General features: G+C 44.9%; 1 protein-coding gene across 7 annotated transcripts in view; it reads left to right on the top strand.

Annotated features, from left to right (window-relative positions):
* Positions 1-6177: 6177 nt before the first annotated feature.
* The window catches only part of cspg5a (chondroitin sulfate proteoglycan 5a), a 54730-nt gene continuing 33429 nt past the window's right edge, over positions 6178-27478 (top strand). For 2 of the 7 annotated variants that reach the window (XM_037075517.1, XM_037075521.1), the window contains exons 1-2: positions 6178-6807; positions 26163-27114. In XM_037075517.1, the coding sequence (XP_036931412.1) occupies positions 6711-6807; positions 26163-27114 (1049 nt within the window). In that variant the 5' untranslated portion in view covers positions 6178-6710. The remainder of the gene's footprint in view (positions 6808-26162; positions 27115-27478) is intronic. The other 5 variants (XM_037075514.1, XM_037075519.1, XM_037075515.1 and 2 more) reach the window with 4 other exon arrangements.

Here is a 27478-nt window from a genome sequence, read left to right on the forward strand (position 1 = left end):
TTTGAGTAGCATAGACTGGATTAGACATGGACAAATATTAACCTTGGAAGAGTCTGGCCTCTTTGCAGCAGTGGTGGTAATATAAGTCTCAAAGACGGGGTACAGTCCTGCTCTCATTAAGGCCACCATGACAGAACTCATCAGAGTCCACCTCTGACTGATGCTTACAGTGTTGGACATCCACAAATATTAACATGCTCAAAGTTGGCCCTTATTTTCAGCTGCAAATTTGAGAAGAAGCCACTGAGAATATGTCTGGTCAGAGAGAAAGAAGTCTGTGTTAGGACAACAAGGAGTAATGTAAAGTGTTTAGGAGGGTTTTTTTTTTTTTGGACAGGAGTGGTGTAACATCTTGGGGAGACAGAAACGGGAGGGGTTGATTATGATGCGGGGGGACAAACATTTTATTTCTGCTCTGGTTGGCAAACACAGCAGGCTGCAGCCTCCGAGCCGAAGAATAGAAAGTAAAACAGAGAAGAGACGAGGCAACAGGGAGGATGAAGCGATATCTGGGGGGGGGGGAAGAATTAAAGAAGTACAAACAACAGAGTCATTGTTTGAACAAGTCCAGAGCTGAGCGAGTGTGACTGTGATATTTCTTCTATGATGAGATAAAATGTCTGCTGTCGTCAGTGTGAACTGTTTAGCCTCAGGTGATTACTAAATTCACATTTGTTTTTCTTCCGCACCTGTAACCCTGTGAAGTCCCGCCCCCTACTCTGCTCTGATTGGTTCTGACCAACACTAACACTTTCCAATCAGCAGGACACTGGACGGGTTCGAATATTATCTGACTTTTGGGAATTCTGATTAATGGGACTGCGTGTATGCTAACATGCTAATATTAGCACTTGGCAACTGTCGTCACAGATGTTGATGTTAATCTGAACACCCAGTCATGTGGTATTTACGCTGCCTTCAAATGACACCGGTCTTTCAACATGGTTGTCATATATGCATGTGTATATATTCTCAGCAATGAAGTGGATTTAAGTTGTGAGAGCATCACAGCAAGGCGACGGCGTCCTGAAGCCACAGATTCAAACAATTTAGCAAGCTAGCGAGAAGGTAACATAATGCAGGAATATCAACATTTTCCCTTGACATTCCCTTACTATTTGTAATGTTATCAATAAAACCTGTATTTTCCCACCATGACGAGTTTAAAAGTTTGATATGAAAATGGTCTATTTAGTGGATTTTGTATTACAGTAAGAAGAAGATACAGACCCAGGTTCTCACGGCCTCATTAACTTTGTCTGGATACTTTTTTTTAGTTTTTACAGAACAAGTACTTTCTCCCATTTCTCACAGTGAAGCTGCAGTAAGAGGGAAAATCTTCACAGCCAGTTTGGAGATGATTACAGCCAGTAACCATGAATGTGACTCTGAAGGTTTCTTACATGCATGTGAGTATTATATCAAGATAGGCTTGAAAAATTAACTTCACCTTTCCTTTTTTAAAAACAACAAACCAGAACACAACATCTGATTTCCATACGTGCCGCAAACAACATCCATGAAACGAGCTGCGAGGCCGGATTCTGTTCTCGTCACTGTGCTTTTGTGACGGAGCGAGCTAATTAGACGAGATGCAATTCAGTCTGCATGTATAGAGATATAGGTCATGAAATGACCCCGGGTCTGCTGTTGCACACATACAGACGGGCTGTATTGTGTTTGTTCCAGCTGTGCTGTGAATGATGGGAACAACATTGTATTCACACCAGTGAGTAATTAGACTCCGGCATGGGTCACTCTCCTCTGATGATATAAGAGGTGTTGATTGAGTCTATCTTGCACAGCTGCGTTCATGAAAAGGCGAACTATGTTCTCGCAGCTGTAGCGTTGTTTCCTCACACTCGCTCTTTGTTTTGGTGCATGTGCAAGGTGAGCTAGCAAGTGCAGTTAACGTAGCATTACTACAAAAATAGGAACCAATCAATGTAGAATAACTTCAGTATCAATGAAATGGACCTGACTGTTCCAGGTTTCTCTCAAGGGAAATTTGGAGGGTTGTTCATCCTTTCTTCTTTTTATTCCTTTTTTCATTTCCTGTGGAAAAATAATCAAATTACATTTGCAGGGAAAATTGTAATTTTTGTGTGATGTTGACTTTGACATCTTCGGCGCTGCAACCAACTTTATTGGAAATGTTTTTTCATTATGTTGCTGCATGGAAAAAAGGAGCAAGTAGAGAAGAGAAGATATGTGATTGGGTGGTGACGGATGTGTTAAGTGTTGGGGGGGGTCTTTATGTTTTGGAGGTGAACAACAGGGATTAATTGTCCTTAATCCATGTGTTGATGAGCCACTGTCCCCTTTTTTTCGTGTCACTAAAGCAGTCGGCCCGCACTGTCACAATAACAGCACGTGACCCGCAGTCGAACATGATAGCTGTCGGAGGAATTAACCCCGAAACACTGGAAAACTCCGAGCTGCCAGACAGAATTAGGCTGAGGTCCAGGTTACTGTGTGTGTGTGTGTGTGTGTGTGTGTGTGTGTGTGTGTGTGTGTGTGTGTGTGTGTGTGTGTGTGTGTACAGTGAACACCAAGGTTGAGCTAACATACCCTCAGAATTTACTTCCTGTTTCTTGACATAGTAAGTCACTGATTGAATATCTCTGGGTTTTAGACTGAAAGCACTTAGACGTCATGTTAACAGTGTCGCTCTGCATCCAGACTTTAATATCTCGACAATCACTGAGTGGATCACCGTGAAATTAGGTTCAGACATTCATGTGCTGCAGCAGATAATTGTTGATCCCCTGACTTTTCATCTAATCGCACCACAACACTGACATAACTGGTTTTAAGGGCAATAATGTGAACAACTCTTGGACTGGATTGTAATGATTTTGGTGACTTTACCATCTTGTGTCACAATCGGGCAGAAAACTCACTTTGTCAGATCCTGCACGACTTAAATCTTCAAAACTGATGATGTCCCTATCAGCCTCAGCTGCATGTTGTATGAAGTGCTCACTGGCAAACGTTAGCGTTCTTTTTTTGGGAGCTTTTTAGTGACAGGATAGCTTGAAAGATGACAGGAAATTGGATGATTTGAAGCAAATGGCTGCAGGTCAGACTCGAATCCTGAGGACAAAACCTCTGTACGTACGTCACAAGCTCTACCAGCTGTGCTTCAGGGGCATTCAGGACACACGACTTCATCATCACTGTGCGACATGAACTTTGACCCTCTTGTTTCAATAACCGTCTAAACCTCAAGTACAAAGAAAAAATATATGATTTGCAACACACCTGAAGAAGAGAAAGTCTGCAGAGTCTGTTATCCATGTACCATGACACCATGATGTATAGGATGTATCTCACGCTGAGCAGGCAAAGCATTCTGGGTAAGAAAAGCCAGGAAAGCGTGCTGGCTTGCACAGTACAAAATGAGACCAGATGTAATCGGACATCCTGGTGCCGTTTCACATACTAAACAGTATGTTAGTGTGAGTAACATGGTGAAAATGGTAAGTTTTACCTGCTAACATTAGCACTGTCATTGTGAGCACGATCGCAGGCTAACGCAGCTGTATTTAGGCCTTTTGTTACAGTAACAAGCGCTAACTGTTAGCGTTACTTAGCACCGATGATTTCACCTGAGCCGACTGCTGGATGAAAGCTCAGGTGAGTCAGAAGAGTGAGCGAGGAGATGAAGAGAAGGTGGATGAAAAAGACAAACAAATGACTTTATTAGATTTTAGAAGGTGGCTCATCTCAAATATGGAAGACCAGAATATGATTAAGCTCATAACAGATGGGATGCTTCTTTTTTCATGTTACTATCCCTCCTGGTCGGCTCATATCCGGGTCACAGAACGAAGTCAAATGAAAGCAGGAAGGTCAGAGTTTGATTCTGTTTGAGCTCAGAATGAACAAACTGTGGATGTGTGTGTGTGTGTGTGTGTGTGTGTGTGTGTGTGTGCGACAGGAGAAATCACAGGACGCTTCCTTCTTCCTCAAGATATTTTTTTTGGCGACGCACGTTCCCTCTCGCAGTGTTTCCAAACACTCGGAGTGGGATCGTATTTTCATATCATTTAAATTGAGGCCACCAAAATGTCCTCTTGACCTACTTTTCACATCTCGCTGCACACATTTTCTATTCCGCTAAACATTTGGGATTTTTAATCTGGCACTTCTTCTTCTTCGTCTTCTTCTGCTCCCGCATGCACATGTAAACAACTGACTACACACACACACACACACACACACACACACACACACACACACACACCTCCTGTTGCCCCTCTCTCTCTTCTTTATTCGTTTTTTTGTGTGGAAGAATGCCCACGACCCCCACCGCCGCCATTACCCCCGAGGCCCTTGGGCATTCATCACCGTGTGCATCCCCCCATTTACCCCTCCACCCACCACCACCTCCCCCATCTTTCACCCAGACACCCCCGCACCACCACCACCACCACCTCCTCCTCCTCCTCCTCCTCCTCCTCCTCCCGCCCTTTTGTTTGCTTCTCTGTGTCACACCATTTAAACAAAGCTGGTTGTTTTGACGGCATCAAACACCACACTTGTTTTTTTTTTTTACATAATCTCAAACTGCTTCATCCTCTTTTTCTCTCTCTCTCTCTCTCTCACACTGAGCGATGAAGGGAAAGTTAAGCTCCTCAGAAATGGACCGATTTCCCCACGGGGAGGAAGAAAAAAAAAAGTGTCCAGAGAAGAGTGTGCACTCCCTTTTGAGATCCAACACTCTCAGATGAATAGCAAATAACTGAAAGCTTTGGGAAACAGATGGAGGCAGAGAGAGAAAGGGAGGGAGGGAGGGAGGGAGGAGGTGGAAAAGTTTTCGGAAAGGTGTCGGGAAGAGGTGAAGTTTGAGGTTGAGCGTAGGAGGAAGAAGAGGGAGGACGACTTGGGATGCAGATGGAGGGAGGAAGAGGGGAAGGAGGGGAGGAGACAAAAAGAAGGGAAAGATTTTTGGAAAGTTGCAGACAAGAGGACAGGAAGTTTTCTGAGGGAGAAAAAAGGGGTTGGAGGAAGTTTTAAAAAGTCTCAGAAGATAAATGAATAACTGAAGTGGAAGAGGAATGTCTATGGAAAAGAGGGAGGACAAAATATCTGAGGAACAGACAGAAATGGAGGAGGAAGATGTGTCTGGAGAGGTGCACAAGAGAGGGGAAGAGTTTGCTGGAAGAAAAAATGAGAAAAGGAAGTTTTTTGGAAGATAAAGGAGGGACTGAAGAGAAATGTCTCTGGAGAAGAGGGAGGAAGACACGAAGTCTGAGGAGGAAGAAGAAGAAGAGGTGGAAGGACAAACACTAGAGAAATTCTGGAAGGAGAAAGGAGGGAAACATTTGGACAGGTGCAAGAGAAGAAAACGTGAAAAGACAGAAAGGATGGAGAGAGGACGAAGAGGAGGACTGTTTCAGGCAGGAGAGAGAGAGGAGAGTGTCAGATTAGAATCAGTTCAAGGGAAAGGAAAGATGGAAGCTGAGGAGGAAGATGAGGAAGATGAGGAGATTTGAGAGAAAAGGAAAACATCCTTGAAATGGTGGTGAATGAAGACGAAGCATTTTCTGGAAGGACAAAATTTGAAAATATGTTCAAAGTGTCTTTTTTTGACAAACGTTTTGTGGAAAAACATTTGAAAAGTTCTTGGAAAGTGAAGAGGAAGAGAAACAAAGAGGAAAAAAAGAGAAGGAGGGAAATAAGGAGATTTGAGAGAGAAAAGGAGAGGAAACAAGTTGAAAATCTGTTAAAACTGCTTTGGAAGATGGAGACGTGAAGAGGAAGCTGAGGTAAACTGTTTGGAACAGAAGAAGCAGAGGAGAAAAGTCTTGGAGGATTACGAGACGGGGAACATTTGATGGAACGGAAGGATGGAAGAGGAAATGGAAACAAGCTGGACGAGATGTGGACAGATGTTTTGTGGAAAAAGAGGAAAAACATTTTTAAAGCGTGGAGGAAGACGAGAGGAGGACACATCGCCCGAGGAGGAGAAACAGGGGAGATTTATGGGGATTTGAGAGGAGGAGTGAGTTAGGAGTAAAGTTCAGAGGAAGAGGAGGGAAGAGGACGAAAAGGCGGAAAAATGGGAGGAAGTTTGGGGAAATTGAAGGATGGAGAGAGGGGGGGGAGGAGGGGGAGGAGGGAAGCGTCTTGGGAAAGAGGGGAGGAGGGATGAAGAGGAGGAGGGATGAAGAGGGAGGGGGGGCATCACCAGCCCTCTCCCCCTCCTCCTCCTCCCCAGATGATGTGAAGGCTGCCGGGCTGCGTTTCTGTTTGTTCCCTCTCAGCCACAAACGTGCCGAGCGCACCGATCCGCTCCGAGCCAAACCAAGCCGAGCCGAGCCACGGCGTGCGTCTGCGCCCCCTGAACGCACCCCCCGCCTTCACCACTACAACCACCACCACCACCACCACTACTACTACCCCACCCCTCGCCTTCACCGTCTCCCACCGCCGTTCAGTGGCAATGGAGCCGTGAGCAGCCTTCCTTCAGTGAGCGTCAGCGTGTGAACCAGCGGCGGATCCGAGGACACAGCTGAGACCAGGCGGCTATGGAGGAGCAGCGCAGGAAGGCTGGAGTCTAAAAACTGCTCGCAACAAACAAAACCCCTCCAGCACTTGTCCGGATTACTTTTTGGCCGTCTGAACTCTTCCCACCACAGTTAGTCAGCAGGGATTCTCTGTATTTTTCTCATCATCTTAGGCTGTATCGTTGCGCGGCGAGGATGCAGGGGAAGGAGGCGAGCTTCTGCACGGGATGCTGGAGACTAACGCTGCTGTCGTGCGTCCTGGCTCTGCACTTGATCCCGGTGCCGGTCCACGGTAAGAAAACTGTTCCTCCACCGTGCACACTGAACACATGCATCGCTTTTCGGTTGTCTCGTCGTCTCTGTGGGTTCAAGGCACCTAAACGCGCTCCCACAGGGCAGCCAGAAAGGAGGTCAGTGAGGCTCTGATTGTAGGTTAGGAAGCTCCTCACACTCATCTGGCAGTCACACACTGCTGGGTTGTAAAATCTGGAGAAATGTACCAAACATTATATTGTTTTTTATATGTTTCTCTCACTACAAACTGGAAATAAATGCTGTTTTTGAAGAATATATCCCCCCCAAAATGCACATTTTTTATGCATAATACATCAAATATCGTCTTGGACACACTTATGTCACGATTGAGACATTATTGAACGCTTTATCCCTGCAGGAGCATGTCATAAATCGAAATTAGGTCACAGTAAAGATGCATGTAGACGATCTGAGTCTAATGAATATTATAGAGACACAAGAGGAGGAGAAAATAGGTCATTGTGCACCGAATGGACACCCTGCAAGACCGAATATTGGGGGAATTAATTGGAATATTAGAAGATTTCACACATTTTAGAGGGAAATCTTGAACAATAAGATCACTATCACCTCAATGCTGCAATGTAAGTCACCACACACCATGAAGGGAGTTAAAAAAAAAAAAAAAAAAGCCATTTAATGGAACACCGGTAACACGGTACAGTGGCATCTCATGGAGCGATCACCGCACACACACACACACACACACACACACACACACACACACACACACACACACACACACACACACACACACACCATAAGAGAATCAGGTCAATACATCGACACTCGGTGGTGTTGCTGTAATCCCACTGTAGGAATATTACAGGAGAAATCACAGAGATGTGTGTGTGACAGTGACAGCGTCCAGCCCGATGCAGTAAACCGGATCCCTGGAGGCGCACTGGCACTACAGCGGCACAAAGGCGAGGATTAGGGCCGGAGGAGGGGGGGGCTGCTGAATAATTCATGAAGGGGGATCTGGACGGACATTCTGATACACAGAGAGGAGAAAAACACACCAGAGTAAACACAAAAAAGAAGAGGAGGAAGAAGAAGAGACACGGGCTTTCTCTCTTTCTTTCTTTTTTCTCTCTGCGCCTCTTTGTCTGCGCGTCATTGCGCACGGCGGAGCTACATGACTGTCAGATTAATAATGCAGGAGCGTGCACGAGATGAAATCAGTCTGGCGTTATAATCCAATATAATCTGGCTGATTCCTGTCATCGCACTGGCTGCAGATTCATGGCCAAAGAAATCCACAAAGAGAGAGAGAGAGAGAAAAAAGGAAAAAGAAAAAATGATGTTGTTCTTGCGTGTGTTTGACTTGGAGGTGGGAAAAACTCACATGAGTCCAAAAAAAAAAAAAAAAAAAAAAAGACTTGTTCCCCCTGACAAGGCTGCAGGTCTGAGCCAAATAATGTCGGCTAATGATTTAACACATGTGCTCTCTCACATGTGACGGATATGAGGTGTTTATTTTCCTTTTTTGCATGCAGAATATACAGGAAACACTTGAACGCATCGTGCACGTATGAATATTGAGAACATACATTTTGGAAATATGCTCACAGAAGATTGATTCTTCTCTCATGATGATATAAAAACAGTTTCACACTATGACACAGATGTCTGGTGTTGTAGAGACGCTACATGCTACCTGTCGGAGCTGCTAACTGCACGGCTAACTGAGCTGAGCCAACAGCAGCTACAGTTAGCAGCCGTTAGCGTTTACTCTACTGATACGCTGCCACCATTTTGGTTTCTTGAAGGAATTTCACGTGGCCAATTCTTACATAATGGACCTTTTTTAAATATGAACCTGCAGCCGGTAAACAGTTAGCTTAGCTTAGCATAAAGACTAGAAGCAGGGGGACACAATCCACCTGCCACCACCTTTAAATTTGACCTATTATCATGTTTTATTGTCTCTGTGTAGCCTTTGAAAAGTCCAAGTGTTTAAACATGAATGAAGAGTTGGTGTTCGCATAAAATTTATTCTCTAGCATGTTGGTTTTGATTGACAGTAGCTAATGCTAGGCTAACAGAGGGTTGACTGCAAAGCTAACAGCAGGTTTATGTTTGGTAGGACGATCGCTGGTGTTCAGACACGAGACGTCACGCGGACACAGGGTTTTAAGATGATAAAAACAAATGATGAATCCATGGTTTTGGGGCATAGCTGCCTCGTGGTCGACCCCGAGTTGAAGCACTGGGGTTCAACTCTCTGTGCAGTCTTGTCTAATTAAGTGCCCTCGAGCAAAGCATCTCACTCCCTGCTGCTCTGGAGGCGAAGCACCAGCTGGTACCTCAGTCAGAGCGATGCTGATGAAGAAGACATCTTCTTCTCAGTTTCCTCTTTCATCATTTTTAACTGCTGGACTCGTGAAAACGTCTCCCGCTGCAGTGAGATGATTTCAGCCAGTTTCAGCAAAAATCAGGTTGTTTAAAATGTGCAAGACGAGACAGAGTACTTCAGGTTGCTGCTCAGGAACCTGATCAAATTCTGAACTTTGTCCTGCAGTTCTGGACTGTGTGCATGTTCACGATGTTAGCTCAACGTGTTAGCACGCTGAAAACAAAGTACAGCTGATGGGATTTTCATCAGTTTTGCAGGTGTTTGGTTTTAAAACAAAGTGTGAGCCAAATTCAGATGGTGAGCTGATGATGGACCCGCGGAACGGACTTTTTCCACCTTAAGACTTTGTTTTAGTGACACTTTGTGCAGGAAGTCAGTTAATTCAGGGAACTTGGGATCCTTTGGTACAATTTTATGTTGGTTCTTCAGTTTTGGCCATTCAGGGGATAAAGTTTAGGTCAGAGTATCTCCAGATTTATTAGGATTCCTTTGCTACAGATCTGATTTTACTCGTGATTCGCAGAAACATAGAAAGCAGGGATTTCATTTCATTCTGGCTGTGGAGCGACCGAAGTGCTGCACCGACCTCCTTCAGAGCCGTGCAGCTATCGTAGCTAAAACTGTGGCGATGAGATGAAGATTTGTGCAGTGTTTGGGGATGAATACAGGACGTTAATGTAATAAAAACACAACACAATCATCTTTAGTTTATGTTAGAGTCGTTACTGAGCTCTGTGTGACTGTCGCGGCTCATCAGTGCTGCAGCAGTGACTTTGTGTCGGCTCAGACTCAGGTGGATATTTAACAAAAAAAGAGGCTGGCAGATCTGGTGCAGACGCCTCAACACAACCTTGGGCTAACCGTCCTCCTCCATCCCCTTCACACACACACACACACACTCGCAAATTTTCTCGCTTCACCGGTGGAGGGTGGAGGCGGCAGCTTGCCCCACATCTGTGTGTGATGCTCAGACGACCGTGGCCAACTGCCCTGAACTGACAACGGCCGAGCAGAACGCCGTCAGTCATTTCCTGTCGGCGTTTTTCTTTTTTTCCTCCGGTGGCCATTTTCAATCCTCCTCCTTCTGTGTGTTTAATAGAGATGATATGCCGCCGTCCCTCCCTTCCTCCCCTCCCCCTCCTCTGCTGGTAGATGGGTGATTGACGGAGTAATGGTTTTCTCATTTCTGCACAGAAGCTGGTGGACGACCGCCGTCTTCTACACACATCTTCTGTTCTTTCATCCTCCTCCTCATCCTCGTCCTCCTCCTGCTCTTCATCCTCTCTGCTTCTTTTTTCTCTCTCTCTGGCCTGCTGACACATATCTGCTAGCTGGCGGATCATCTTTGATGTGCACTGGGTTAATCTTCTCGCCAAATCCTCCCTCCATGACTCCACTAACCCAGTGCAGCCAGTTTTCTGTTTTTTTGATCGCAGCATAAGGAACCAAAAAAAAAAAAGAAGAAAACTGCACAAAGAGAAATTAACAATCATAAGATTTTTACGCCGTCTGCAGCTCTGGTTATTGGTGAACAATGGCTTTGCAGTCTCTTCCCTCTGCATCCTCTCTGTTGTCATGGAAACCACACACACACACACACACACACACACACATTCTTTGACACCGGCTGGCGGAACAGCGTGTTCATATCGCCGCCATGAAGCTTGGAATATCTTTAAAAGCCTCAAAATGTTGGTTGGATTTTGGCACACGCTGGAATTTCTCGCCAAAGCCCGTTGCTTCAAAAACGCCTACTGACCATGAGTGTGTGTGTGTGTGTGTGTGTGTGTGTGTGTGTGTGTGTGTGTGTGTGTGTGTGTGTGTGTGTGTGTGTGTGTGTTTGTGTGGGTGGGTGGACGTGTGTGTGTGTGTGTGTGCCAATGGGTGTAGTCCATCATTTGCAGCTCTAATTTGTGGATGATATCATTATCTGTACGGGTGTTTTCATTATTTCTGCCTAATGACTCTGAGCAGATGTACACACTCCACTGTTGACCGTGCAAACATCGACGCTTTGACTCTAATTTGTCGCATTTGTCAAGAAAAAAAAGAAAAAAGAATCTGCCGTCGCCCTTCTGTGTCGACTCACAGATCATCTTTAAGTTTATTTTTGGGGAAGTCATGTTCAGACTCGGTGTCGTGGTTTCTTCAAATCTTGAAAGTAGACATATTGACGCTTCTTTACACACAGAAAGCATCACAGTTTGTGTTTGTGACTTGTGACAGACTGAGTGATCGACACCCAGAGGAGTCTGTCTGATGATTCATCCACTGACTGCTAGTTGACCCACTAATGCAGTTACTATCAGTAACATGCAGACGTGTTGGCAGAGTGACAGCAGGAGGAAAAACTGCAGTGATGTCAGTAGTTATGTGTTATATCTATTTCTCACTGCTGACATGTTGACTCGTCACTTGAGGAGACGCTCAGGTGTAGCTCAGAAATTAACGATGATCCTGTTCTGTTTGAGTGAAGAAGCTAAACGGAATTCAGCCACCGTTTGATTTTAATACCTACTGGTGCTTTTCCTGCTGTGACATGTCAAAGTGTTGAACGATTCTCTACATCCTGATTTACGGTCAGCGCCGCTACAGGAAGTAAAGACGTCAGGTTGTTGGCGGGGTTTGAACCCGTGGAGGAAACTTCAGTTGAAGAACGCTGATTCGTTCTGGGCGTCTGAGTGTCAGAGATCTTTGTCTTAGCCAGATTTATAGACGTGCACGGCGATGAAGACTTAGTTTCCAACATGCCAACGATTTGTAAACCCGTCCTGTCAATCAACCGATCACACAGAACATCTGACATTCATGTGAGATATCAAAGTTTGTATCCCAAAACAAAACGGAACGGAAAAATCCACTCTGTATCTGTCCTGAGCGCTCACACTACATAAGTAAAGACAATGAAAACAATAAAACATCAACCCCAAAGACTGTATCTAGCATGGCAAGTTTCAGGTGAATGGTTTGACCAATTTCACCTTTTTTTTTCCACCAAAGGACACTCGAGTATTCAGTCAAAGACACAAATGGACTGCACAGACATTGTTCATTGTTAATAAACCTAGATAATGAAAATAACTGGCATGTTTTGGCATTAAAGTTTCCCCAAGTAAAAGATTACTTTAGCCTTTGTATGGAGCAAAAAAGAAACAATCAGACAACTAATGATGAGATGACGTCCTCAGATTTGTTTTTATTCAGTCCTGAACCCAAAAGTACTCAGTTTACTGTCATTGAAGAGGAAATAAATCAATCATCAGGCAAAACAAGTCATCTGAATACATTTTTTCTCATTAAACAACTGATTGAAAAGTAATCTAACGAGACTCATCTTCATTCGTCCCTCGTCGTCGTGGTAGAAGGTGTTTTTGGATTACACGCTGAGTTTCAACATTAAAGACGTGGCTTATTTTCTCCCCCGGGACAGAAAGTGTCCTCGCAGAGATAAAGCGAGACGGCGGCTATCATGCGCTTCGTCCTGGGTAAATCTGTTTGTTGGGAAACTAAATGATCCTAATCTCATTTGTAATATCCTCCCACCTGGATGTGCCGGCGGGCCAACATTAACATACGTAGGTGGCCACTGGCTTGACCCGACCAGCTGCTGGTTCTCTCTCTGTGTGTGTGTGTTTGTGTGTGTGCAGGCTGTTTCTGTGCTACAGGTGTCTGTGTGCAGCTCAGCGTCCTCTGAGGTGCAAATGTCCACAAAATCTGAGAACAGACACTTCTTGTCTCCAACCTGAGGATCCTCTCAAACATCAGCCACAAAAAACCTGCAGTGAAACCCGATTTTCCGCCTGTTCAGTCGTTAATTTCCTCGTCGTCATTCACACATTTCCACGTATCTTTAAACTTTTCTACCAGCTCCTCCGTCTCTTCCTCCTCCAAGCAGCTGTTAACCCTGTAATAATCTAATTATCTTGCGTTTCAGTGGGAGGTTTTAGTGCTCCGTTATGCTTCAAATCCAGTGTGTGCATGTTTAGCAATGTGTGATCAATAATAACGATCACGAGCTGATAATTGAAGCACTCTGCACGGCAGTAATAACTGTCATCGAGGGGGGGAAAAAAGCCACGATGAAGCCGTGTGATCTGTTTCCATCGTGGTCCAACACAAACACGCAAACGCTTCTCTGCAGTGGGTCTAAATTGATTCTCTCATCCAGGACACGCAGGAAAATATCTTCCCGTGTAAAATAAGCTTTTAGTTGAGCAACCACATGTAAGATATCTACGAGGGTCTCTAACTTGCCTGATGGACAGCTACAGAATGAAACTGTGTCATTTTTATTTATTCTACATTTTTGATTGTGTTCTCAACTAAGCAGTAGTTTATTTGACATGACTACACATTTTGAAGTCTAAATTTCCGTGCACCTATTGTAGAATAATAAACATAATCTGGGATCGTCTGATTGCTCTTGTCGGTCGATCAGGTTGGTTCAGGTCCCTGTTTTTACCAGCTGGTGGTTCCTCATTTATCCACACAGGCGTCCGACGTACTGTTTAGGAACAGCCCATCACTGTTTGTTAACTAGGGAATTAACTACTTTTAGCTCATCAAAATCTAAAGTACAGATATTCAAGTTAGCTTCACTCCAAAATCACGGTCAGGCTAAGGACAGGTGGTTTGGTTGGTTGCCTAGCATCGGTTCAAAAAAACCCACTGCACTGCTCTTTTTTTCTCTTTCAGTGGGATTCAACAATGAAATAATAATGATATCTTGGCGCCTTTCACGAGATCCAAGGACATATTTTATTAACGAAGGCACACAGAGAAAAAAAAAACAAAAACTTAGTAATAAAAATGATCAGGAAGCAGGAGCTGAAGGGATTGTTAGGCGGAGGACAGTTGAGTGGATTAATGGAGGGTATTCAGAGTCGGTCAAGGCTGTAAAGGCGGCGTGGGTTGTCTTTACAACATGTCTGATTGCGGCCAAAGACGGACTCAGTTCATCCTGCAGATACTGCTGAATGAACAGAAACAACCCCAGTCGACAGGATAAATTTCATCCTTGTTGGCTGTTTGCCGTGTCTGTGGTTTATATCTCCACCTGGTGACTCGGCTGACAGTAACTGTTACTACTGCTTGAAGTTTTTCTGACCTGTTTTTGAGGTTTGGACATCAAACAAACCTTTTATTGAAACTTCTTACAGATTATAATGATGTGATGTAATCGCAAGTTTCACAGAGAGAGGTTGTTAGCAGCTCTGCATCATCCAGGTGCCGGTGCTCCTCCTCCTCTGTGTCGTCGTCCTTGTCAGCGTCCAGGTGTTTTTTCTTTACCTGCTGCAGCAGCTCTGACTCACAGGTGTGACAGCTGTTTGTGGCGTCATTGTCTCCGTCCTTGGCGTCGGACTGCAGGTGGTCATCAAACAAGCCGACAAAGTTTTCACGAGCAGCCTGACAGCGACGGGCTGCTTCTGTCCTTCCCGCTCAAAGACGAAACAATTAGCGTACAGTATGTGTGCTGCTTTTTTTTTTTTTTTTTTTTTTTTTGTAGCAGTGCTGAGTTGGCGTTGTTCTCAAACTCTGGCTGCCCTTGAACATTAATTTACATGTTTGTGTGCTCATGTAGGCGTGTGTGTGTGTTTGTGAGGCGGAGGGTGAAATAAAAAGATGGAAGACGGAACAAGAGTGCATCTTTTAGTTCATGCGTAGGCTTGCACCTGTCTGTGTGTGTGTGTGTGTGTGTACGGCTGCTTTCTACAGTCTATGATCATAAAATGTGTGTGTGTTATGTGTGTGTAGGTGCTAGACTGTCTGTGTGTGAGTGTGTCCTCTGCGAAGCGAGTCACTGAGTTCATGCACGTGAACGAGCTTCCCTCTCCTCGCCGTCAGCTCGCACACCGTCCTCCCTCTGCTGCACACTGTCATATTAGCATTCAGTCCACCCATCACACTCCTCTGTGAACACACACACACACACACACACACACACACACACACACACACACACACACACACACACACACACACACACACACACACACACACACACACCTGTCATGGTAACAAGCCAGGTTCAGCGGGAGGACGGATCATTAGAGGAGAGGATTTATTTGGTTTGCGTGACGCTGTTGTTGCTCTCGACTGATGAGTTTATGCACATTTAATAGCAAAATGTCAAAATATTCACAGGTTCATGCTTCTTACGTGTGAATATTTTATAGGCTCCTATGAGAGTGAGCTCAGTGTTTTAAGATTTTAATGGAAAATCAGACGATTCGAGAACCTCAGCTCAAGCTTTGTGGAAACTGTGATGGGCTTTTTTCAATAGATCCATGATTCATTGAGAAAATATTCATCAGATTACTCTTGAATTAAAATAATCTTTACTGGCAGCTCAAAAGACACAATAGAATACACTTCACATACATCACAAGACAGCAACAGTAAAGAAAGTAAACGTAAACGCATTAAAACTAAATGCTGAAACACAAAACAGGCTGTTAGTGTTGAGCGCAGCAGCAGCAGCAGCCGAACATAATACCTAAATAAAGAGATTATCCTCTCAAGAATAACAACATCAGGTGTTTCAGCAAATGCCACAGACGAGAACATACGTTTACCTTCAGGTGCTGGTCCTCCGCCTGCTGGTCATCACGACCGTCAGCAGCCTGGCTGTCGAACCAACGTTTTATTTCCTCACTTGGACAGAAAAGAAATGACAAATATTTTAAGCGCTTGAAGATCCAATCATCGCTAAAGCATCTGTCACGCTGACGAAAGAGGACAGACAAGAAGTCACATCGACATTTAAGGTCGTCAGCTCGTGCTTTGACTTATTAAAATAATGTTCCACCACCAAGAAATGCCAGTAGTCTTTGCACATAACTTTAGTCAGTGTAACATTGAGTCCTAACGTCACCGTGTGCTGTTCCCTCCCTGTTTCTACTGAAGGTTGATGTCAGGTTCTTTAACTGTGACCCAGTTTGTTCCCTGACTGTAATCAAATCTGCACGCTCCGAGCAAAGTACCGGTCGGACGGTTTAGAGACGTCTCCCACCACCCACACCTGTCTGTAACTTCTCTAAAACCAGCAACTCACCATCACGCCCACAGCTGCTGGCCGAGTGTGCGACAATAAGAAACTAAGCAATCTTTGAATTCCTCTGAGTAAAGAACAAGTGCAACACTGTGAACACTGCCCAGTGTTTCAGCGTTCGACAACTTTCATGTAACATTCATGAACATTTTTCTTCAGACTAAATACTTTAAAAATCAAGAGTGTGAGCGGGTCGAGTGGAAGATATTGTGTGTAAGAGTGGAAAACATAAACGTGCATACACACCTGAATTTAAATCAACTGACTGTCAAAATCAAGTGAAGAGGGAAGAAAAAGGAACAGGCTGTGTTAATGGATGCACACACACACACACACACACACACACACACACACAAGCAGGACTCACACATTTTTCAATCTCATAAAACAGTTCTTCACAGATAAACACATTATTATTAGCTGTGTGTGTGTGTGTGTGTGTCTGTGTGCGCGAGTGTGTGTTCGCCGTGTGCAGATCTTGTCAGGATTTTTGCGGCGCCGCATCGGCTCGAAGCGAGGCCGAGACCGTCTCCATGGCAACAGATCCTTCCTCCATCCCACCACCTGTGGAGTCAGAAATGAAAGGATTTATGTGATGGAAGGAGCAAAAAAAAAGAAAAAGAAAGAAAGAGAGAGAGAGAAACAGAGAGGAGAAACGCTCGGAAAAGAAAAAAGAAGAGGATGAGACGGAGAGGACGGGAATTTAATCGAGGAGACGAGGAGGGATGACATGAGCGGAATTTATTCAAGATGACAAGATGGAAGGACGGAGAGAGCGAGAGAGAGGACGAGTGAGAGGAAAGGGAAAGACTGAGGAAGAGGACGAGCAGCTGGTGTTAAAAAAAAAAAAAAAAGAAGAATAAAAAAAAGTCCATCCAGGAGGTTTTAATCAGGGCCGAGCGCAGACATTTCTTCTTTATATTAATGAGCGGCGTTGAGTTAAGATTAAAAAAAAAAAAAAAAAAAAACTTCATGTGTTATTCATCAGTGAGCGAGTGTGGGAACGAGAAAAGACAGGAGGTGTGTGTGTGTGTGTGTGTGTGTGTGTGTGTGTGTGTGTGTGTGTGTGTGTGTGGTTCTCCTGAGGTTCAGACATTTGAAGCTGAAATCAATGAGAACGAGTTGAAGCGTCTCTCTCTCTCTGCAGCGTCTCTGGCTGCTGTGTTACGCTCGCTGCGGTCGTTTCTGCAAACATTAATTACATCATCTCTCCTGTGTGTGTGTGTGTGTGTGTGTGTGTGTGTGTGTGTGTGTGTTTTTAACGTCACGCGGCAGACATGAATACAGGAAAACAGTGAGAGCGAGGCCAGTTCTTTGGTTGGTGAAGGAACATTAAGTACAGCTGTCTCCTTTAAATGCAGGCCAGTGGTTTTGTCGTGGCTGCGTTAAAGACGAGGAACCGTGTTGATCCATTAACAGATGGTGTCAGCGGAGCAGCAAGTCACTCTGATGACAGATAAGTGGTCCACCTTAAAGGTCAGTCCACCTCAAGTGAGCCAGAGTTAAAGTCCCTCACATCACGGCCTTCGCATCATTGAACTTGAGCGGTCAGTCTTAGTCCTTATAGTCCTGTTGAAGGCTCGACTGTAGCTCCGACTGCTGCTTCTGTTCGCTTGTTTTTTTTAGTTTAGAAACATCAGAAATATCGTTGGTCCTGCGAGCACTTTTGGCAGAAACGCAGACTGACGTGTTAGCGGTACGTAAGGAAAAGCCGAGAGCATATCGTAAAAGGTACATTTAATGACGTCACTGGAGATCCCTGATAAATGTGGATTTTCTCCTCAGTTTGGAAGATTTTGAACATTTCTGGCTGCCTACATCAAACCCACGTGTGATTTTACTGCGATCTTTCCAACAACTTTGTTTGCAAACCTGTTACTTTTTGAAACTTTGCCTTGTTATCAGTGGGAATCTGTAGCTCGTTAGCCCGCTGAGGCCTAAATTGTACTTCACTCAACTGTGGAAAAACATCATTTGAAGCTGCATTGAATCAATCAGAGTGACAGTTCGTCTAGTTTTTGCCAGAAAATAAAAAGTTAAACTTGCTGTGGTTGAAAGAGCTGCTTTAGTAAGTCGACACACTGAAAATATCTTCTTTTTGAATATTTATGTCGTCAAATCACGGCATCAAAACCATCAACCGTCACTCTGATTTGGGCTTTCATACTGTCTCTACCTTCTTATTGTCACCTTCACCTGTCGGACCAGCACACAGCGGGACACCAGTGTGGTTACACCTGTTTTTATCTCTGACCTTTTCCATCCACACTCAGGAAAATGTGGCACTTTGCACTTTAATCACTTGTTAATTGTCAGTTGTTTCACCCTCAGAAGCTCAAGTGAAGAAGTCTAATCAGTTTGCCTAAAAGTTGTGATTTATTTACAATATATAAGCTGTGTATTTTATTGGGGGGTCTCATATTATGTAGTCAGTGACATTAAAACATATTTAAGGACTTCACCTCCGTATCGTTCCCACAGGAGCCGGTAAAGCTTTAGTTTATTTGCTGTCCAGTGCTCAACCTTTCCCCTTTCTCTCTCCAGTCTGGGTCAGCAAACTGGCTGGCGGGCCGTAACTGTCACATCCAATCAGGTTCCTCTTTACAGTCTGTCAAAGCCAATCAGAATGCCCCGAGCGTGTGTGTGTGTGTGTGTGTGTGGTTTGGTGGCTTCCCCTCTCCGAACTGATCTGGGTTAAACAAAAGGCGAGGCCGGAGGGTCGGCGGCTCGCCAGCGCAGGCTAACTGCACTTGGCCTTGAGGCGCCATCACCCCCGAAACAATCAGTCTGACACACAGACACACACACACACACACACACACACACACACACACACACACACACACACACACACACGGGCAAAACGAGCCAAAATCTTCTCATTGTGAGCGTCCACACCCTCCACCAGAGGAGCTGGAAGACACCCCAATTACCAGTGGGTTATACTGGCAAAGACATGACAACACACACACACACACACACACACACACACACACACACACACACACACACACACACACACACACACACACACACACACACACACAGGATCTCCTTACGTAATGCACTTTGATTATCTCATGTAAAGTGGGAGCGAACAAACAAACAAAGACCCCTCTATTCTGGTCCCGTCTCGTTTGGACCTCAGCTGTGTTTGGACCCAGACTGAACCGACCCGTCCTGACTCGACCCGGCGCCGACCCTGCCAGCTGACGTTTCATAGTCTGCCAGCTCTGCGGCTCTAATTGGGCAGAAAAAAAAGACGCCGGCTCATTGTTGGTTTTAACCAGACTTGCACTTTTGGAGGAACTTATCGCTGACTCGGCCTTTAAAACAATCACTTTCTCTCATTTTAATCTTCTTTATTGAGTCCCAGAATTTTTGTTCCGCTTAAATGGTCATAGAAGAGTTTTTTTTTTTTCCACCTGAACAGAATCACAACACAATGATTTAAGCATTTAAAGATGTACTTTTTAATATTTCTGCATTAAAGCATTTCTAAACTACTCGACCTTTAAGTTTAAACCGGAGAAATCCCTGATTTTATTCACAGTGATGCTGCGTTTCAGTGGGAGAGTCGGAGAGTGAGGGAGGAAATCAGAACTCGAAATGATGTCGATCCTGAACCAACACTGTCGATAAAACTCGGTAAAACTGCACCGTCATCAGAAGAATCGTGGCTCAGTGTGTTGTTGTGTTTCTTCCTCCGACAGACTTCCTTAAAATATCCGCTGTATGTTTCTCTACGATAACTGCAGCATGTCTGAGATACCGAGCACCTGCGCTGTGATGCTCCCAAACCAGCCGTCTATCAAAAGGTTCCTCCTCGTTAATCCAATTAGGCTAACGAGGTGGTGAAAGGGAGACAACTCCACTTAACTGGAGCTCAGTCTGGAGATGCACAGCGAGGATTCTGGCAGACTGACACGGCTGAGGTGTCCTGCAGCAAGACTGCCCGAGTCCTGATAGTTGGTGTGGATGCGACCTCGCTGTGTGCATCCTGATGTGTGAATTACTTTACCTGCTCCTGATGAGCGATTGAGGAAATGTGGCATCACTGAAGACTGTGGTGGACGAATGGATCGTGCATCGTGTGGGCGACCGCATGAATTCATGTCCAGTATGTGGTTAGTCAATCCCAATCCAAACGATGGCTTACTTTTTCTTTTTTCTTATGCTGTGCTGTAAGTTTTCAGCACCAAAACCAGTGTGTTTGTGTTCTGAAAAGATCATGTTTGGGTTAAAAATAGCTGGTTCTGTCGCCACAAACGCAGATGGAGATGATCTGGATTCAGTCGCCATGAAAACGAAATGTCTCCAGGTGTTAGAACATCTAGTGACTCTGGTGACAGTGCTGCACCAGGAGCATTATGCCTGCCGTGTCACCTGGCTGCAGCAGTGTGATTTAAAACAGTCCGGAGTTTATTTCCACCTCAAACAGACTGACAGAGTGTAAAAGTTCAAGAGTGTTTCTTTGTCTCTGTCACCCTCGTTTTCACCTTCTCTCTCTCTCTCTGTCTCCATCCTCCACTTTGTCACATCCTCCCTCAGTTTGTCTCTCTGTCGGGATGCGTCCCTCGTCACCTTCTGTCCTCATCACCTCCCTGTCATCACGTCTGGTTGTGCTGCAGCGATTACTGTCTGTTATATCCCGTACGCACCCGGCTCGTCGCTGCCAGGAGGAGATAGTTGGGTTTAAGGCTGACTGGTTTCCCCGGGAGATTCACCCAAACACCACACTCATCTGGACAAACTGTCACTTAATGAGCGTGTCGCTGTCAGATGTGTGTTTGTGTGTGTGGCTGTCAGGAAAACACAAGTGATAGACAAAGCAAACAAAGGCGAGGATGATTGTTTTTTGCTTAAGAGCGAGGCAAGGTGGACATTAACGGGCTTGAATCCTAATTTCCTGGTGAGCGTCAGGCGTTTTCAGTGCTTTTGTGCGAGTGTTTTTTTTTTTTTATCCTACGCTGCTCGGTTGATTTGATAAACAGCGGTGGATTGTGGGACTGCTGGAAGGATTAGCCCCCGAACGACCCCGGCTTCAAAGACGCAGCTCACAGCTCGCAGCTCGCCACCACTGCTGCGCCAGAGAGCAAAAAAAAAACCCAACAAACTGAAGCTCTCCATCTGTCAGACGCCTCGTTACTACAAGCGAACGCCTCACAGCGATAATGACGACACCTCTGTCACACATCTGTATCATTTAGGACAGATTTTCTCTTTGCAGGCGTGTTTTTTTTTTTTAGCGGCGCTGTCCCGCTTTACACTCGATATCATCCTCTTTACTGGCACTGGCAGGGGAAAAAAAAGCCTTGCTCAAGGGCACTTTGATAGTAGACGTTGAGGGAATAAAATGCAGAGTTTCCTACTCTAGTTTCAGTCGCCCTGCAGCAGCAACACATGGAGATATATTTTAATATATACGATGTGTTATCGCGCTGAGAAGCAGAACTAATTTCTTTAAGAAGCAGAAGAAGACGTGATGAGTGTGTTTGTTTACTCCAGAGTTGTGCAGGTCGAAGTGCTTCTACTGGTGCTGAATCACAAGTTTCTGTTTCAGGTTTTCATGCAAGTTCCTCAGAATTAAATGTCGATGTCCCTGTGGACGCCTGTGGACTCTGTGTTGACTGTAATACGTAATAAGATGGATCCTTTGTCTCTCGCTCCCTTTGTTTCCTGTCATCGCTTCAGTTTTTAATCGAACCGAGGAACAGAACGCCAAGTAATCACCTCCCAGAGACGAAGCAGAGACCCATTTCTCCTCTCAGTGTGACTCTCCCTAGATCAGAATACAGTAAATTATCATTATTGCGTTTGAGGTTACTCAGCTGGAGAAACTCTGCTGCTCTTCACTCAGAGTTTCTGTTTTCTCTCCTGCTAAATTTACAACCTGCAGTACAACTCGAGGATCTCCTGCTGGATTCATTCAATTTCTTTAACGAATTAATGTCATTTTACTGTCTTCTGATAATAGACACGTATTTCTTCTTCTTCTTCTTCTTCTTCTTCTTCTTCTTCTTCTTCTTCTTCTTCTTCTTCTTCTTTGTCCTCTTGCTTCTTTTTCTTTTCCTCTTCTTTCTTCTTCTTCTTCTTCATCCTCTTACCACTTCTTCCTCTTCCTTCTTCTTCCTCCTTCCTCTTCTTCTTCTACTCCTTCCTTCTTTCTCCTCCTAACTAAAAATGGACTGACCAAGTATCAGACAACTGAATGATTTTTCTATTAAATCCTCTTCAGCAGTTTTCTTGTCTTTTGGAGCAGAGTTCGCCTTCTTTTAACCCCATGAAGACTCTGTATACACTGACGATGTCTTGATTGATTAAGCTTCAGCTGATTTGTTGGCTTTGTGTGAAAAGTTGGAAATCACCAGAGGAGATTGTGTTGAAGTTTCTCACTGAGTCGTTTCTGGTTTCCTGTTTGCTCTTCTGCAGTTTTAAACGATGATGAAATTACTAAGATTGCGTGTCATTACGATCTGAGGGTGTGTACCTTCTTTTTTCATGTCCGTTTGTTCTCTATTCAGACATCACGTCATGCGAGTCATGAAACTTTTGGCGGAGGTCGTAATAAATAACGAACTGTAGCGGCTGTGTAAATGGAGCGTCGCAGACAGTTGAGGAGACATTTAGAGGCGGACAGATTAAAGTCGCACGGGGTCAGAGCTTATCTTCATCCAGCAGAGATCCTGACAGATATCCTCACATACGCCATTTGGTGGAGGCTGTTTTATACCAAAGCTCCTTAAACGAGCACAAGTACGCACATTTATTCACTGAGGCTGATCGTGTCGGGAACTGAGCCTCAGACCCTGAAGACATGATTGCATTTTGTCTGAATAAAGATGGTGTTAATTTATCCTTTTATTATGAAGTTGAAGTTTTCTCCAAAGATTAACACGGTCACAAGTTAGCCAAGCACTTTTTTTTTTTAAAACACCAAATTACTTGATATTAACAATATTGTGAGCTCATATCAGAGATGACGACTTCAGTCCCAGTTAGTTCATTTGAAACCTCGTGTTGCACGATGTGGAAAAATGTCCTTGGAGAACAGATCAATTAAAACCCTCAGCTGACTAACGAAGGTTAAGATGCGCTCTCTGTGGGCTGTCTAAATGCATCCTGGGAAATGTAGTGTTGCAAATTAGTGACAACAGAGGGCTAGCATGATTATCACCTTCTCTGATTTCTGTTTGAGAGGAGCAGTTATTTCCAATAGGCTTCAATATAACATCAGATATTTTCCAGCTGTTAGTCAGTGATTGAATATTGATCTCATCCAAGCTTGTCGGCATTTTTGTGGCACTTGGTCGGAAGATGGCGTCCGCGGTTTGAATCCCACCTACAAAGCTGTGGTTGGATTCCTTTCTTCTGGAAAAAAGTGCATTTATGACCTCCATGTGTGAAGACTTTCCTCAGGTAATAAATGTTCATGAGCCATAATTCAGTGTGCAGAAACAGGTGTTGATCAGTGTACTCAAAAACCAAAAACCCTTGACAGTTTTATAGGAGTTTCGCAGGGTTTCCACCCGAGCAAACAAATTTCAATGTGCCCAACACCCACCGAAAACAATACAGACCAACAAACACATGACACCTGACTTTTTGTTGTTGGATGGATATGGAAACGGTAACTGTAGTGTTTCTGCCAACACATCTGCCAAGCTGTGAAAAGGTGAATAATAGTTCACCACAGCAACACCTCCACCCGCTGGCTGACTATCACCAACCTCATGGAAGTTGCCCGCCGGCAAGGTCGACTGTGGTGCAGCTATTGAACACATCACCAGACCTGTTTGTTGCCAAAAAAACACAAGCAGACATTCAGGGATTCAAGACTGAAAGAAGGCTAGATAGAGTTAATGTACCTGATGTTACCATGTTAGCAGCTTAGATACATTGATTAGTCTGTTAAGCAACTTGTTCGTGAAAAGAATTAAAGGATGAATCTTGACTTGGCTGCTTTTATTGGACACCAACATTGTCCCAGAAATAAATCCAAAAAACAGAACTGTAATTTTATGATAACACGCACTTTCATAAAACATAACAGAAAACTACACGACCAAATCAATAAGTAGAACGGACTCTCAGGTCCTGTTAACAAAAACTGCAAATACTGCAAGACAATATATCAACAGTTCGATATAATGTGATAATATATGAACGATTACTCAATATAATAATCATCGAGAGGTCTAATCTCAACTGATCATGTCGGTTTCGTTCCTCCATCTGAAAACCTTCATCACTCGTCTTTTCTGTGTCGTCTTCACATATTTTCAGCTTTCTTGCAGCACAATCGTTGAGACGTTTTCTCGTCTGGGTTTCCTCAGGATCATCACCCTTCCCCCAACCTGTGTCTCCCAACAACCCCTCCTCCTTCTCCGACCCCATAATCTGTAATCCCAGCTCCGCTCTGTTCAAGTACATTAGTGAATTATTCCTTTAATCCAAACGTGGGGGGGAGAGCGGCCGTAAAGCAGCTTTCTGCATGACTCAACGAGCTGCCCCCGGATGAAGTAATCGACCGGGCGGATGAGTATACAGCCAATCACGTCTCGTTTTAATTTGTTTCACCCGTCGGGGTCGATGCCAGACTCCTTGAGCCCCGACCGTCCGTCACATAATGCAGAAAAGACTTGTGATGTCATCGAGTGGCGGAGGGACCGCTGGTGTTGTGAGGCTGGAAAAATGTGTTTTGGAAAGAGTGAACGGAGCCAGTTGGTGACTGTATGTGCGTCTTTGTATTTATAGGTCAGATACAAACAACAGCAGATGTTGCATCTGACAGCCGGAGCGGTTTGGTTCCAGCTATTCTGAGCTAATATTTGCTAATTTTCCTGGAGAGTATATTTTTAACTCCTCTGATTGGATATCAGTGAGTAAATATCCAGTTTGACAGCAAATCTCAACGAGTGTATTTTCAACCCAACTCTTTCATAGTAATGATTTCTGCATCTTCTGATGTCGTGCTGGTTTGAGTGGGATCAGTGTTTTTTTTTTTTTTTCTACTGCTGGCTGCACGGGGGTTGATATTTTCTTATATTCTAAGCAGTTTTATTCATCAAGCACATATTATTAGATTCAGGGTGAGTTATGCTTTCTGAGGATATCATTACACCCAACGTACAGCCGGGAAAAGCTTTATTAAAGCTCTTTCCGCAGCAAGCATGGCCTCTTTTACTTGTAACTCCACCTCCATCCCCTCTATCTGCTCCAGCCGCAGACATGAAAGTCGCCTCACTACAAAACAGCAGAAACATGAGCTGCCAACATTTTAAACTAGCGACGGGGCTGCAGACTTGCCATAATTTTCCAAAGCCTCTCCTCACCTCTTCAGCACAACACAAATTGTGGGATCTATTGATCGAAAAGAGCAAAATTATCCCCGAAGTGCAAGTAGGAAATCCATTTCATTTAGTTTTTGACAGCAGGCGTTGGAGGGCACAGTTTTCAAATTAGTTTAAATCATCAATTGTACCCCATTGAGGACATACAGTAACTTTATTCACCACAAATATAATGTGAAGTGAGTAAAATGCACACAATTCTTCTCCATTTTTTGTTATTCTCAATGATATTTTCTCCATTTTTCAAGTGTATTTCTGCTTTTAAACGGCAGACATCTCTGTAACGAGCCCTGCGCTCCAGTAACTGGCCCATTTAAGAGCCAGAAGGTTTTTTTTTTCCTGAGCTGATCAATACAAACTGAGGTCTGTTTTTCAAGTGAAACTGTTTTCACCTCATTAAATTTGCTTCACCACAAGTTCCCTCACCACTTTTGTTCTTTCTTCTTTCTCAGTCTGAGAGGAGAAACTTCTTTGGGTTTGAAAGCTTTAAAACAAACTGTTTTTTACTTGATATATTTGAACTCATCAACCTTTTTATTGTGTGTGTGTGTGTGTGTGTGTGTTTATAGGAAACGTGGTCGGGACCAATGCCACTGAGCCGGAAATCACGGCCAATGTCACCTCCCTGCTCAACGAGGAGGAAGGTCCAGTCAAGGTTAACGAGGTGAGCATTTCAGTCAGTCCCATCAGCGCCGTGACCCCGAGGGCAGGCCGGATCCCTCGTGCCGGCCCAGAAGAGGAGCAGAGCAGCGGCATGTTCGGTGAGACGGTGGTTCCGACGGTGGAGGAAGTTGTCATGCCAGCACCGTCCCAGCTCATCCCTGATTCTGCTGAGAAGGAGGACCTGCTGCCTGGCAGCCCACGCGGACCGGAGGTCATGGAGGGCGAGGAGGAGGAAGAGGAGGAGGAGGAACGTCTGCCACACACCGACCCGCCTTGGATTCACGACAAGGACACAGCCGTGTTTGACTTGGATCGCCTTTTCACCACCACCGCCCCGCCCTCGACCGCCTCCAACCCTTCCAACCCCGACGTGGTCCGCGTGAACTTCTTCGACCCTTCCTCTCGTGGGCGCAACCTCGACCTGGCCCCACCCTCTCCCTCATCACTGGCTCATGAGTTGCAGGGCGGTGACCCCACTTCCTGGGCGATGCCGGACAACTACGACTACCTCACACCCTACGAGGATGGCGTGTCCCCGACTGCTGATGAGTACACCTACAGCACCACCACTGACGCCTACGAGAGCGACGAAGACCTCCGGCTCCGCTCCAGGCCCCGGGGCCCAGGGTCCGGCTCCTTCATCCCTGGGGGGGCAATTCCTGGCGCAGGAGCTCCAGTACCAAACGTTCCTGCAGCGGCTCCTCCCGCGGCGGTAGACGGGTCAGACGGGATGGGTGGATGCCGCGTGGGCTACCAGATGGTGAACGGAAGTTGCCGCTCACCCTGCGACACGCTGCCAAACTACTGCTTCAACGGGGGACAGTGTTACCTGCTGGAGGGCATGGGAGTCTTCTGCAGGTACGATAAACACAAACACACTTACTCAGTTACAAAAGCATAAATACTCAGCAACACGTGGGCTGTATAACTTTTAAAATCCTCTAAGTGAGGTGTGAAACTTTGGCAATCACAAATTTGATGCGATTTCAATTGTTGGCCATTCGATCTAATTCAGAATCGATCTGATTGAATGAATAGAAAAAGGAAGTATTATTTTCAGTCTTCTGCTCCAGTTTATTGTTTGCTAAACCATCAACTGGTACCTAAATTTGCTGAAATACAATAACTGGACGTCGACTGCTGAATGTTTCTTTTTGAAAGGTCAATGATCCAGTCATTAAGTAAAAGAAACCCTTGCAGCCGCTGCCTCGTTGCCTTGTAG

This window comes from Acanthopagrus latus, chromosome 17 (genome assembly GCF_904848185.1).
Source record: "Acanthopagrus latus isolate v.2019 chromosome 17, fAcaLat1.1, whole genome shotgun sequence".
NCBI classification, from domain to species: domain Eukaryota; kingdom Metazoa; phylum Chordata; class Actinopteri; order Spariformes; family Sparidae; genus Acanthopagrus; species Acanthopagrus latus.